Here is a 14,732-nt window from a genome sequence, read left to right on the forward strand (position 1 = left end):
AAAAAGAGAGTTCCCTTTCCCACCTTCGGACAGGTGTTGAGCTTTAGTTCTGGATTGTCCTATTTGTACTTCTAGAGATCAGCTTTCTCTCTCACCTATGGAACTTGTTTTTCAATGATTTGCAGAAACTGAGTGTTGGCAATCAGATTTTCAGACATCTTGTAGGGCTCTGGAGTACTACTTAAACGACAGTCTGAATTGTTTATGTTAAGCTAGGATATGATATACATCATCTTGCATTCCAGAGCAGAAATAATGATAAGAAATATCTACCTTTTCTGTATTGCTGTTGACAGATTTTACCCTATGAATGTCCTAATGGACAGTCTGATTATTACAGATGTTTCCGTAGATTGATGCATTTGTTCTTATACTAATGTACACTTCTGATAGTTTTTGTCTACTGGAAGGTAGGGTTGTTTTGGTTTCATTTTTTTCAGCGGTTCCTCACCAACTCTTACTTCTGTTATCTGTTTCCAAAGCTGGTTACGTATAGTTGCTACTATTTGTTAGCTCCTTTCTGGTTTTCATTGAACTTGAATTTCCATGATTGTCATTATGACATTTGGGACAAGTGCTTTCTAATTAAATTCAGCTCTTTTGAACTGCCCTGATTTATAGGATCTGACCAAGAAAAGACATATTTTAAATATAATTTGTGATTGCTAGAGATGCACCTTTTCCTGATGCAGATATAGTCAGCAGCTCAAGGTTTGGCCACAAACCTACTTTGTTTCTTGTTTTTCAGGTCAAAGTAACATCCAGTCAGACTTTGCATGGCATGAGGCAGAAACAGGATTTTCTAGCATGGTGAGTACTTGTAGAGTCAACAGGCTGATGATTTCTAATGACCAAGAATTCAGGAGACACTGTGTCCTAAAAAGCAAAAGGGGGTCAATAATCTGCTGAGTAAATTCTGTTTCACCTCTACAAGTTTTATAGGTGGCTTCAGGGAGGAGTTTAGGAAAGGAGCATTGAGGAATGACTTAATTTGAGCTCTCATGATGATTGAAAGGAGTACTACCAGGGGGAAGTTCACAAATGGAGTTTGAAGGAGTTGTTTAAAATTATAATATGGGTAGGGATTTAATGACAGTGTTCGTGAGAAGACCTTAAATAGGGATCATGTAGCAGAGGATGTTTTTCCCTTTAGCACTCACTGTCTTTGACTTCAATTGTAAACTCTTTTGTTTCGTTACTTTGCTAGAGGTAGACTTTTCAAGCCTCTTTTGGCTTTTTTTTTTGTTCCAGAGCTGAACATAAACCAGAAGTGTCCCTTTTACCAGGTTTTAGTTTTCTGCTTTGACAGGACATTTTCATTGGATGGTTCCAGGAATAGCTAGAAAAGACCTTACAAGATCACAGAGTTTCTCTATGTCATCTCCTTGGCCCAAGGCAGGATCTAATAACACTAACATGCTCTCAAGCATCCTGGCAGATGAACTTAAAAATCTCTAGTGATAGGGACTCTCCTATCTCCCTCAGCATTTTAAATTTTTTTTTAATAGAAATTTTTGCCCCATCTAACTTATAAATGAGAAACAATATAAATAAATAATCTAACATGATTTCATTAATTGTACAGGAGCACTCAGGATTTGACATGGGCAGCAGAGGGAGATTTTATGAATTTGACTGCTGTAGCTTTATTTTGTGTTCCGGTGCAACTCACCTTATGAAAGAAGGCATGATTAGATTATGTGTAGTTTGCTACAATAATGACTCTCCTCCCCGCTCACCTTTTTGCCTCTTTGATTATCTTTAAGGTTCTGTGCCCTGGAGAATTCTCATTTATTCTTATGTGTTTTCCTGGTCTTTGCTTGTGCTGGTTTAATGAATAAAAATTTATTTCCTGTCTCCAGAGAGGATTGTTAGTAAAACTGGTGTTACAGAAATACAGATGAGAGAGAGAGACAGGAAAGGGACTAAATTAGACCCAGGTAATGCACAGATAAATAATGTGCAGATTAGGGTCATATTTCATATCAGGGCATACAGTAATGATTTACCTCAGAAGGCATAATAATGCCTTAAAAAACACATGTAGAAAGTGTATTTACTGATATTGTTTAATATTAAGTACCAAAGGAAGCACAGTGAATGCCAATTATTTTATCCAAACTCTGAGTATCTGTCCATGTAGTACTTTTTCTTGCAGTGTAGCCTGGGATCAGTGTAATATAGCAATAGGAGTCTGGGAAAGCCACTATTTAGAAAGTGCTTTAAGTCACTTTCAAGCTGTGAGGCAAAGAGGGCAAGTGTCAGTACCTATCCAGAGGAAGAGATAGGTGAGTGAGTCAGATTTCCTGGCTGTGGATTGGATCAGTAGTGGTGAATTTTTGGGTGGGCAGAAGCGGGCACTCCAATGTAGAGTGCAGGGCAAGAACTGTTCAGAATGGAATTGTTTGTCAAATGCATTTTTTCAGAGCCAGGCCCTTCCTACGGAGTAGCCAATCCATTACAAATGCAGATTTCTCTGGTAACTGCATGTTATTTGATTTCTCTGAATGCTATGATACAATTAATTTCTTGGGATCCAGGTGCCTGAAGTACACTGCTTCTGCAGCAGAAGTAATTACTTTCTCATTAAGCCTAAAAAATTAGTTACAATATCCATCAAAGTGTACCTGCCTACAGGCCATTAATTCATCTTCATTGGAACCAAACCCCTCTGCTATGGTCTGTTGATGCACAAGAATTCCATTCACAGGTCTCCAGTCAGTCCCCCTCTGCTCCAGAATGATCAGTAAGTGCCACTTTAATGGCTTCCTTTCCACTTGCTTCTTGGCTAAAGGAAAGCAATAATATAATGTTCAGTGATGCAGCAGATGTTTCAAAGTCCTCATCAATGAGGAGACTTGGCTTACTTTGAAGTCTGACCTCCAATTTTGTATACAAAGGTCATGGCTCTTGTTGGAGGGATCAATCAATAGATCAGTGTATCAGGCTCAATGCAGAAATGCTACCCAAACAGTATACAGGGAACATTTGCATAACTTTGTGTATTTGCTGTAGCAGATAGTTAATCTGGGTAACTCTTTGCTACCTGTTCCATTTCTCTTGCTCAAGAGCATTAGCAAATGTTTATTTCACAGAATGTTCTGTTCCTCTCCTTTTTTTTCTTTTTTTTCCTTTTCTTCTTTTCTTTTTTTTTGTTTTTTTCCCCTTTCTCCTCTTTCCTAAGACAATGCAGGCAAAACTCCAGGCTGGAAACATCATGATGCAAGTTGGATGGATGGGGAAAGAGTAGAAAACAATGGTCTGCCAAACAGGGAAAGAGCCTTTAACTAAAGGGTAAGAAATCAGAAGAGAGAAGATACTTACAGCACTTTGACTCACCTGAAAACATGCAGCAAATGGAATGCCAAGGTGAATAGGCTATTTAGACCAGTAGAAGTAAAAAGCAGGCTTGTGAATAGCAGCAACCAAGTGTCCACTAATACCCCCTGATGGAAACAGCTCTGCTATCTGGTCTAGTATAGCTGCCTTCCTGTTATTTTAGTAGGAGGCTGGGCTTAGAGGATCTCACTAAAAGATCTCCAAAACCCTCAATAGTAGTCCCAGAGGCATTGCTTGCCAGTAGATCAATTCATCAATTTTCTTCAAATGCTATTCACACAATAGAAAGTGTGGCACATGATACAAGTCGCTATCATTACTCTGTGCACATATGATGCCAAGCAAGTGGTAACTACCAATGAAGGTTAACACTTGAAAGTGACAGAAATCATGTTTGGAGTGGGAAATGACAGACTATCAAGTGACTTGTCAGAAACAAACATTTATCTGATACATGGCGAGTGCTGGAATGCACTGTCAGAGATGGGCATTTAGGAGGGAAACAAAATAAGGATAACATGCTGAAGCCTGTTATCCCTTGATATGACCATTCTTCAGGAAATTTTGTACTCACCACCCAGGAAATGTTCTCAAATTTAGTTCCCACAGGAGAATTTGCTGAGCTATATACATTTGTCAAGTCAGAATACACTGCTCCTGCTTGTTTCTACGGTCTGTACTCCAGTGCTTTTCAGGGTTGCTTTGGTGTTTTAGGCAGACAGAGGCCCTGGAAGAGACTGCCAAGCTTTGAGAGCAGCCTGGGGTGTCCTTTTTCTGTTTCTTCATATCTGCCCTGTTCTCTGCCTTCAATGGATGCAAGAGGCAAGGAAGGCTGTCTGGCTTTGGGGCCATCCAGGAATATTACAGCACCTGTCTCTATTTGTTTACACTGTGTGGCTGTAATGCATCCCAACATCTGTCTGTCTCCATAAGGTAATTGATTGTTTGGGATGGTATGTAGTAGTCTATACCTTGTTGTTTGATATTTTCAGGTAGAAAGAGGATGACAGCCCCTGCCTCTCCTGTCTGACAGGCACTCTGTATGGATGGAAGAGGCTAAATTAAAAACAGCACAAGTGGACTTTCTGGTTTTTCTTGATAACTGGTATAAAGGAGAGAAGGGAGCAGTCTGTGCACTGCAATTAACATCAAGTGCTATTGCAACTCATCCTGTAATGCAATATAGATACAATCTCAGCAGAAAATTGAATGCTGAGCTGAGCCAGAAACATAGAGCAAGGCTGGGTTTTGAAGAAAGTAATTAGCCCCAGGGACCCAGTGGTTTCTCATTTCCCCAGTGGCAAACACAGGGAAGTGGGGCAGTATTTCCAAAGTCAATTTAGACAAGGTACGGAGCCAATTTATAAACCACAGTTTTAACGACTGCTTAGCAAGATGCAGGCGCACCTCTGGTCTTCCTGGAGTGTCCATCACATACCGGTGCCAGGCTGCTTTGCTTTTGTGAGCTCGGGGTACCCCGTCTCTGTCCAGGCACTGAGTCAGCCCAAGCCCCTGCCAGTGCAGCTAGTGGAGAACAGCCCAGTGCAGCAATGCTTGGGCATCCTTTGTCAAGGGCGATGGTGTGTGACAGACCTGCCAAGGTCACTGTTCACCATGCTCTGCCTGCAGCCACGTGCTGCGACCTGCCCTCTGCATGGTGCCTCACCCGACCACCTCTTCCTGTCAGCCCTGGGTACAGCAGTGGCCTGGCCCTTCCTTGTGCTGCCCTGCACTTGGCCTTCACAAAAGCAGTGAATCAAGGTTTTCCAGAACTCATTGATCACATTAGTTCTGCTTTCCTTCTTCAGTAGAAGATCAGAAGTGTATACTGAATCTCAGAAATAAGACAGCTGATAGCCAAGAAAATTTTAATCTTACTAAATACAGGACATACTGGATTAAAGCCGCAGCTCACAATTGATACAAGAAGCAAGGAATTGAGCTGTTCAGGTAACATAGCAGGGATTAGAGTAGTCTCTATTTATGCTCTGTCTTTAAATGAGAATTTAGTTTAGAGCTAAAATATATGCAGCCTGTGCCTGCTATGGGTGACTGGAAGATCCTGCATCCAGGATTCTTGCTCCTGCTTTCCTGACATACTGCTTATCACCTTTCTGTTGTTTGTGACATCCAGAATAAAATCTTTGGGGCATAATCACATCTTGTGAAATGCATAGTCAATTTCAGGCATTGCAGTGAAATGAAATAATTTATTTCAGTGAGTTTGCCACACTGTTTTGTGTGTCTGTACCTCTTTCCCCAAAGCTGCACCCAACAGCGACACTTAGCACCAATATCTTGCATGGTACATATCTTACATGCCTGCAGTTAACACTTTTGTCAGCATTTGTCCAGAAATGCATGGCAAATGTAGCCTAGTCTGTGTATTGCCTCAGAGGAGAGTTTTTCCTCAGCCTTCTTTCATTCGGGTGATGGGTAAAACCCAAAAGATGATAAAGATCATCTTCTGAAATATAATTACTTTTCTGGTTCTGTATCTTAAAGTATTCGTCGCAGGAGCTTGGAAGTAAATGCAAATTTCATCATTTGGACTCTTAGAACTGTAGGACTGTGGCCTTCTGATCCCAAGCACATTCTCAATCTTCTGAATTCTGTAAGTGCCCTCTAGTGACTAATTCTTTGAACTGTGTTGGGTTCTCATTGGTGAGAGACCAGCCACTGAAGGGTGGTTGAATGGTGAGGGCAGGAGCTGGGTAAATGCCCTCTTATTATTTGAGGCCAGCACTAGTTTGTCTTGCAGAAGCAAACACTTATTGAGCAGTCATTGCACAAAGCCTCAGACAGCAAACGACTGAGTGCACACATATTGCTATCATGGAAATAGCACATCTGAACTGAAACATGAGTCACTTCAGTACAAACTAGTGGAGGAAAAGCTATTGGGCTGTCACTGCACCATACTTTAATGGTTTAGGTGAAATGTGACATTAGTGAAATTTTCCGGAATATTAAAAATTCATGCTCTTATCTTCTATTGTAGTTTGCTATGTTGAATTTATTTTCTCAATGAATTAACAACTCAATTTTAATGCAAATGGATCAGTGCTGTTAGCACTGCTTTTCATTCTGCAGCAAAATGCTGGGTTTTATTTCTGGTGATGCTTCTGGTGTGAGTTTCTTGGTTTTGTTCTTCCTTTTTCTAAGTAAAAATTCAAGTGCCCTTTTAAATATTTAATTTCATCCATTAATATAGCCAGTGTAGGAGTTTGGTTCAGGAACTGATTTATCTGGGCTATTAAAGTCATATGACAATATGCTGAGGGCCAGATATGGAGGTGGTGTGCAGACTGGCATATATAAGATTTCTTTATGTTCTTACATTGTATTAGCCACCCACCAACTTCTTTACGCCTACTCAGTTAGCTTGTAAGGGATTCTAGGGCGGTGTAATTTATGTGGTAAGCTCATCTTACCATATAAGCATTAAGAACACATAATTAAAATGCAACTCACCTAGTTTGAACTTGCTTCTTTTTTTCTGTCTTACACTGTATTTGCACTGTGTTCAATACCATAGGCCTTATTGGCATGACTGGGAATTTACAGAAATATAAATTCTTCTTCAACTGATATAAATGTTGTGGAAAGCAGAGTTTCTGAAGGAAGAGGGGTCAGGTGTGATCTTTACTGGCCTAGTCTTTCCGTGATGACTTTGCCTATATAAGAGCATGCTGTGCTGTAGGAAATGGAGGAGAACTTGCAGAGTGTGTGCGCAGGTCCCTCTGCAGACATTAAAACTTGGTAACTCATCATTCTGTCACTGAGCGTAGGTTAATCTTTGCTCCAGCATGCATATGCCCTTTGGGTGTTCTGAAGCAGCAACCCTCAAGCACCAAAAAACTTTCACAGTGAGTCTGTTTGGTATAGACTTTGTATCTCTCCCCCTCAAAAAATCAAGTAATCAAGTCATGTTTGGAAAAGAAGCTGCCAGTTCCAGGTGGATCACTGAATGTTATTGTAGATCCACTGAACAACATTGTGGACCCACTGAACTGAACTGAAAGATGTTTTAAATTAATTTTAAGACAAAACAAGGAAAAGAAACACCCAACATCACACAGCCAAACCCCTGTTCTTCAAGAGGGAGAACAACATACTCTCTGTTAGTGTCTTGCACAGAATTTCACTTGACTGGAGCTAATGTTTACTTTAGAGAAAAGGATTATGAGGATAGTAAGAGAGGTTTCCAAGAAACATAGGAATGGTCTGATCTGAGCAGGGCAAATAATGAGGCCTGGTGGCAAATGAAACAGTGAGCCTAACATCAAGCTGTAAATAAGCAGAAATGAATACACTGTCAGAAGCTGCTTTGTGGACAGACTTAACAAAAGTGTTTAGTGAATGCAAAAGATCTTGCACACAGAGAAAGTAGGAGGGAACAGCACAGATTCATAGCAGTAGGTATTCATCACCAAAACCTGCTCTTTTGAACACTGTTGGGTTAAATTAGTATGAAATAAATGAGTAAGTTTACATTTCAACAGCAATTTATGTGCAAACTCACAGAGGAGAGGAGATTTGTGGTTTCTGTTTTGTCTAAAGCCCAAAGGATGGTAATAAATGAATACACAGCAGGAACTGCTTTTGTTCTCTCCTTTGTCGTTACCCTGGGAAGGACCAGAGTTACTTGTCCCACTGTTCCCAAGTGGACAAACTGTGCTAAATGGTGTAAGAGGTCATCTTTGTAAGTTTTGAGCAGACAATTTTATTTAATTGACCATGGAATAAACATGAGTTTAATGTCTCAAATATGTTTACGAGGAAAAATCATTGTATAAAATGGCCATGACTGCCTGTCAGCATTAATAATGTAACCTGCTCTCCATGCCCAGGTGGAACAAAAAGTCATTCTTGATGTCAAGGAATGGAACTCTCAAGTGCTGTGTTCATCTTCCCAGTCTTTGCAGAGCTCTCTGACACGGGGTGGTGGTTGGACTGAGGCTGGCGGGAGCGTGGGCTGTTGTGCTGTGTTGTTGCTTGTGGTCACTGAAGGGATGGTTGACTCTGGGTCTTTATCAAAGAAGGCAGTTAACAATTGTGGGTGGTGTGACAGCCATAGTCTCAGCCCATCCAGTTGTCCCTGAGCACCACAAGCTGGGGGTTAGCAGTAGGTGGTGTTACTACAAGTACTGCTGATGGTAATGGCTCCTCCCAACAAATGCTGTTTCTTGCCCCATTTGTCTGATTGTTTTGGCAGGCAGCAAAAATGCCATCTTTCTGCTACAATAAATTCTATTATACATAAATACTAACATATACTAAGGATTCAGGCAGTTAAGGATGCTTAATGATTAAGGCTCCAAATTTGAAGTATTTTAAAAATAGAGCAGACTGCACTACATAATGACATCTTTGCAAACCACGAGGAAATCTGAAACATGAGCACAAAATATGGCCCTATAAAACAAAATTGCTGAATTCCTTTACCCTAGGAAGGGGAAGACTGAAACAGAAGAGAGCAAAGTGCAGCATCTTCTGCGGCATCTGCTCTACAGGCCTATCGAAAAATATCTCTGCATCGGCTAAAAGTCTTGCTATCACGATCCACTTCCGCAGTGCTTACAGTGCCAATGTGGAGATGAGGGTCCGGCAGCACGCACCTGTCTGGGGCAGCATCGCTGCAGAGAACGGTGCAGGCAGTGCGGCAGTGGATGGTTTGATGTGAAGAGGAGTCGACTTCCCTACCCTGGTGCCTGCTGAGCGCTGCCTGGGCCACGAGGGCTCCATCGGGAGGGCCCGTGGAATGGGGGCGGGCCCGGGGCCGGGACGTGAGGGGGAGCCGCGCGCAGGGGCAGCGCCAGCTCGGCCCCTCCCGCCGCTCCCGCCGGCGAATCGCGGGGCACCGGCGCGGGGGCGGGACGGCGTCAGCAGGGCCGGGCCCGCGGCGCAGTGCGGGCCAGGCGTAGCGCCAGATGCCGCCGGAGGTGAGGCCGCCGGGCGGGGCAGGGCAGGGCGGGGCGGGGAGCGGCGGGTGCCGGTGGGCGCGGGGGTCTCCGCCCGCAGGCGGCTCGGGGCGAACGAAGGGCCCGGGGCTGTGAGGGGCCGGCGACCACGCCCCGCGGCGGTTGCGCAGCACGGCTCGTTCTCGGCTGACACAAAGGCTGGGGAGGTGGCGGCCCTCGCGCGGGCTCAGGGTCGGGGCTGGCCTTTCACCGCGACGCTGATGACTGTGGTGTTTTTGTAGCCCTCGTTACCCGACGCAGAAAAATGGGAACGAGATTCTGCTAAAAAAAAAAAGGAAAACACAAACATTATTTTCGGCGTAGCGGTGCTCAGGAGGAGCGGTGATGGCCGGTCCCTGCCTGCCAAGCACGCTGCCTGCGCGTACACGTTTGTGCAGAGAGCCGGCAGCAGAGCCAGCATCACCTGGCAGAGTGTGACGCGCAGAAGTTGGTATAACAAACGTCGACTGTCAAATCACAACTATTGACAGTGAAGGCTAATAGCCACACTAAAGGAGAGCTTTCCTGCTTTGACACTGTTGTGATCACCAGGTAGATTCGCCTGAGGACAGGAATTGTCTTCCTGTGTACAATTTGTAAGTTGAGGGAAATGGGTGATGATGAGTATAGGCTCAGTTCATAGTTTTGCACTTTCTGCTGGACTGGTGACATGCTGTCAATAGTAGCCTTTCATTCCAAGTAGTTGCAGATCACCATGTGTATTTTTGAGCCATGTATAGGGGTTCTTTTCTTCTGTCACTAAAATGTTGCCACTTTTGACTTGCATACAATCTCTTTGCAGTACACAGGACAGAGCAGGAAGATAAAGGAAGACCTAGCATGAAGTGAAAATAATAGATGAGTATAAGGAGATAATACCTGTGTGCAAATGGCAACGTATAATGGTGGTGAAGGGGGCTGCTAGCACAGCTGCATTGTCATATCTGTGAAAGGGTTGTTAGTGCAACTGTCGTGAATCTGATTAGGGTTTTGTTATGTCTTTTTTTAGGTATCTCTCTCCTCATTTTTAACAAATTCTCACTGTGACGAAGTTACTTTGTCCTGAAAGCTGATAAAGGTACTCCTGCAAAGTAAGTACTCTGTGAGAGACATGAGTCATAAGAAGTTTATGGTAAGTGGCAGAAACAGTGTGAAGGGGAATGCTGGTGCAGACATCTTCATGAAGTCTCCATATGCTTCTTCAGTTGGTCTGTATAGGGGACTTTGTGGTTAATGAGCTTTCCCAGCAAGATGCAGCTTGCTGTTAGTGCTGTGTGAGATGGGAGCTGTCAAGGTGTGTAGTTGCAATTATGAACTGCCTGTTCTTCTCTCTTATGTGATATGCATCTTGGTCTGAAGAGGAGCAGTCTTGAGGAAACCCTTGATACAGTGTTAACAATATTTCAATAGATGTCTTCTCACTCTCATCCTTCCTTCTTCTCCTCAGGCCCCAAGTGCACTCAAGTTACCCCAACTGCAATCTTCTGTGAGATGCCTGGCATTTACTTTTGTATTGTGCAATGTTTTGTATTGTGCAATGTGTCTCTGGATGCCTGCGTGCAGCTGGGGATTGGTGTGTGTAGGGCATCATCCACCACGCTTAAAAACTGTTGTATCAGTGTGATGGTAAACATGGGCTTACGGGGTTCTGCTTTTGAGGATAGTTGGGGATATGCATCAAAGAGTGGCTTTGTCTAGACTCAGGGCTATAGGAAAAAAGACCAGTGTGTGAAATGCGCCAGAGGAAGAAGCAGAAAATGTGAGATTTGTGGGAGTTCTGTACAGCCAAAGTAGTAGAACAGCTGGGAGTTTTTTCCCCTGGAGAACTGTAGTCAAAAAAGTAAGAGACTTGTTTTGGTTACTAGAGTGCAGCTGTGAGGATTTTCCTGAGGAAGTATGGGGTGATGTGGAGCCATCCTTTTGCAGCAGCAGTCTTTGATCCATGAGCAAGGAAGCATAAAGAAAAGGAAATAAACTGTTTCCATTTCTGGCAGAAAGAGGCAAGAAATCACATGTGATTTGTTTAGGCAGCAGATCTTTTGGCATCTATCTGATGCTATTTTGGAAACCATTTGGCTGTTTTACCCACCACACTGTGCACACTTTAGCTATTGGAGTGACTCTGATGAGATATAAAGAGTCTATCCAGCACGCCATCAATCACTGAAAGAGGAGTAGCAGTGCTGAGGTGGCTTATGGGGTATGTATTTGCTTCTCATTAATTGGTTTGAAAATTCAGTTCCTAAGGATCAGATCCTGTCCTTGCAACAGAGGTATCTCTGTTGAATTCAGAAATGTAAATAGGAGGAAAACCGAAATTGGACATTGCAAAAAAGTTTTGCATTAAGCCTTGGCCTCACCATAGGCAGCAGGAATGGTAGGATCAGTACTGAAAAGGTTTTATACCAAAGGGATTTCATGTTGCAGCAGGGGTCTGGATCTGCTGCCAAACCACAGCTTTGCTTCATTGTAAACTTAGACTGAGGTTGAGATTTATCTTTTTAGCTAGAGTGAATTTAACTCAAGTGAATTCTAGATAAATGAAAACGCACTGCTGTTATGGAAACTTCTGAGAAGTGTGACATGTCTAACTGTTAATTGTTATAAATATTTCAATCTACCGTGATGGTAGATAACGAAGATAGTATCTCTGGTGTCTTATTTGTGCAGAGATGGAGGAGACATGCTCGTAAAACACCTTGTGTTGAGAGATGGAAAGAAGAGGTTGTAAATAATATGAAGGCCACACTCCATATGTGAAACGTTGAGAAATGTTTTGAACTTCAGTAAAAGAAATTAAGCAAATTTTTCTTACTCAACCATTGTGTTCTATTTGTCTTCCAGACCCTTACCCGTGATGATTCCACCATCTGCAAGCAGCCCTGTCAGTGATGCTGCACGCTTGCCAAGCGTGGCTTCTCAGGAAGTGTGGAGGTCACCAGTTCCAGGCTATTCTGGATTGGTCACACGGCACATAAGTCATCGGGCCAACAACTTCAAGAGACATCCAAAAAGAAGAAAACATATCCGCCCTTCGCCACCACCGCCACCAAATACTCCATGTCCTATTGATTTGATTGACTTTGGGGATCTCCAGCCTCAGAGGACCTTCTTGGAACTCCTGTTCAATGGGTGCATTCTCTTTGGGCTTGAATTCAGTTATGCCATGGAAACAGCTTATGTTACCCCTGTGCTGCTTCAGATGGGGCTTCCAGACCAACTGTATGGAATGGTATGGTTCATCAGCCCTATATTAGGTAACTTTGCTTTACACTATTTCTTCCTTCTTATTTTTTCCACTACATGGGGGTTATGGTTTTTTGCTTGTTTTCTCTACCTCATCTGTTCATAAGTATATTCTGTTGAGGTTAAGAAGCACTAGCCATAATTTTACGCAACCAAATCAGAGAATAATTCTTGCTGCGTCTTGCCTGAAATAGGCCGTGTGTGCTCAAAAGATCTGTTTTTTAAATAGCTTCTCAACCTCTTAAACCTTTTGCAAAGGTAAGCTTTGGTTGCTCTGTTCCTGTATTTAAAAAATAGCAAAAGAGGATCAGTATATCCATTTATGTCCCTATGAAAAAAGTATACAGAGACAGCTCCCAAGGGTGTGTGAGAAAAAGCAGAGTTGGGTTGCCTTCTCCTGTTTAACTTTCTGAAACAAATAGGCTGTTCCAATGAAGAAAGACCATTGCCCGCTGCTGTTACGGGCATTGGATTACGTGCCTTAGCGCAGAGGCAGGGCGGGGACTGTATCCATTACTGCTTTTGTACTGATATGCTTCATAAGAAGAAATAGGCCCCTACTAACAGGCTGGCCCAGATTAATACACTCACCTTTCCTACTCACGAATTTGCTTGCTGTCTTCCAAGCTAATCGTGCAGGGGATCTCCCGTCTGACGTGGGATAAATGAAATAGCTTGTAAGGAACAGAGTGCTTGAGAATGTGTAACTGTTGTACTCTGACTCTTCACCTGGTGTCAAACTCCTTATTATTGATGCAGAGTGAACTGCCATGTCAGTGAGCAGCAGCAAATTATGTTATTCGGTCCCTGTCCAGGGAAATGCCAGACAAGATGCTGTGTGTGACCCTAGATGACTGGTGCTGACCGGAGATATCACTATGCTATGGTGTCCTGCCTTTAACTGCCTTTTAAGGCCTCCCTGAAACAGGCTTGTAGAAAAATCCTGTTTATTGGTGATTCCTTTTTTCTAGGATTTTTGCTACAGCCTTTGCTGGGAGCCTGGAGTGACAGATGCACATCAAGATACGGGAGAAGAAGACCTTTCATTCTGGTCTTAGCAGTAGGTGTGTCTTTTAAAAACTATGGGCATAACACTTGTAGACATTGTGCATCTCTCTTCTGTGACATCCACTGTGGCACTACCTCCTGAAGTGTGGGGGTATTGTGGGTCTGAAGAAGGTGGTGAGTGACACCGAGGTTATGCTTTGGCCACTGGAGATCCATACATAAAAGCTTCTCAGAGTCTGAAGGGATGATGTTTCTGAGGGTCAAGAATGTGGGGTTTTTTGGCCAAAACAAACTCTAGACATTTGTTAAGCTCAAATAGTGGAAAAAGATTATGTGTATCCTATAAGCCATGCTCATTTCCCAGGCTGTGTTGATCTGAAAAAGAGCAATTAGTGCTTACCACAAAGCTGTGCAGATAGTATAATGCCTTTGGAACCTGGAGCTCTGCAGGCTTCTTTTGCATACAAGCAGTGACTGATTTTGATTTGGTTTTATTCCCAGGAGCATTGCTTGGCCTCTCACTTATGCTGAATGGCAAAGATATAGGGAGTGCCTTGTCTGACACTGAAAATAACCACAAATGGGGGATAATTCTTACAGTCTGTGGTGTTGTCCTCATGGACTTCAGTGCAGATTCAGCAGACAATCCCAGTCATGCCTACATGATGGATGTATGCAGCCCAGTGGATCAAGACAGGGGCCTCAACATCCACGCTTTGTTAGCAGGTATGCTTCCTTGGTACTTCCTGGGTGATGTTAACCCTAAGTAAACAAACCCTGCTGTGAGAAAGCAGAGTCAAAATCACTGGTCTGTTCCTGTATAAGCATAATGACCAAATATGGAGGAGATAGCACTAATTAACTTTGAAAAAAACCTTCTACTTACTGCAAAAGGCTTTTGTATCTACCGCAAGTCAAACAAGACTGATTTGTTCATCTGAAGGTCCCTCACATAATTTATAACTCCTATGAAAACAAAATTATCCTTTGAGGGAGGAGGTTTAGCTTCCTACAGGTGTGGAATATGTCTTTTAGTTGCTCTGTTGGAGGCGAAAGTGTATACTGGGTGCTGTGATCCCTCACTGCTATCATCTTCAGTTGTTGTACTGCCCTGTTCTAGGAAACTATTTCACACTCTTGAATGTGTTCATAAGTAAGAAAGGATAGTGTTGTAAG

The 14,732-nt window shown here is 43.0% G+C and overlaps 1 protein-coding gene across 17 annotated transcripts in view; it reads left to right on the forward strand.

Annotated features, from left to right (window-relative positions):
* Positions 1–14,732, forward strand: part of SLC45A1 (solute carrier family 45 member 1) — a 38,537-nt gene that overhangs the window by 12,217 nt on the left and 11,588 nt on the right. For 3 of the 17 annotated variants that reach the window (XM_027708664.1, XM_027708661.1, XM_027708667.1), the window contains 7 exons: positions 749–810; positions 3,185–3,294; positions 4,332–5,953; positions 10,312–10,393; positions 12,147–12,559; positions 13,520–13,612; positions 14,058–14,282. In XM_027708664.1, the coding sequence (XP_027564465.1) occupies positions 12,160–12,559; positions 13,520–13,612; positions 14,058–14,282 (718 nt within the window). In that variant the 5' untranslated portion in view covers positions 749–810; positions 3,185–3,294; positions 4,332–5,953; positions 10,312–10,393; positions 12,147–12,159. Of the gene's footprint in view, positions 1–748; positions 811–3,184; positions 3,370–4,149; positions 4,273–4,331; positions 5,954–9,208; positions 9,285–10,119; positions 10,200–10,311; positions 10,394–11,456; positions 11,503–12,146; positions 12,560–13,519; positions 13,613–14,057; positions 14,283–14,732 lie in introns of those variants that run through there. The other 14 variants (XR_003538381.1, XM_027708677.1, XM_027708660.1 and 11 more) reach the window with 11 other exon arrangements.

This window comes from Neopelma chrysocephalum, unplaced genomic scaffold, assembly GCF_003984885.1.
Source record: "Neopelma chrysocephalum unplaced genomic scaffold, ASM398488v2 Primary Assembly neopelma1_96463, whole genome shotgun sequence".
NCBI classification, from domain to species: domain Eukaryota; kingdom Metazoa; phylum Chordata; class Aves; order Passeriformes; family Pipridae; genus Neopelma; species Neopelma chrysocephalum.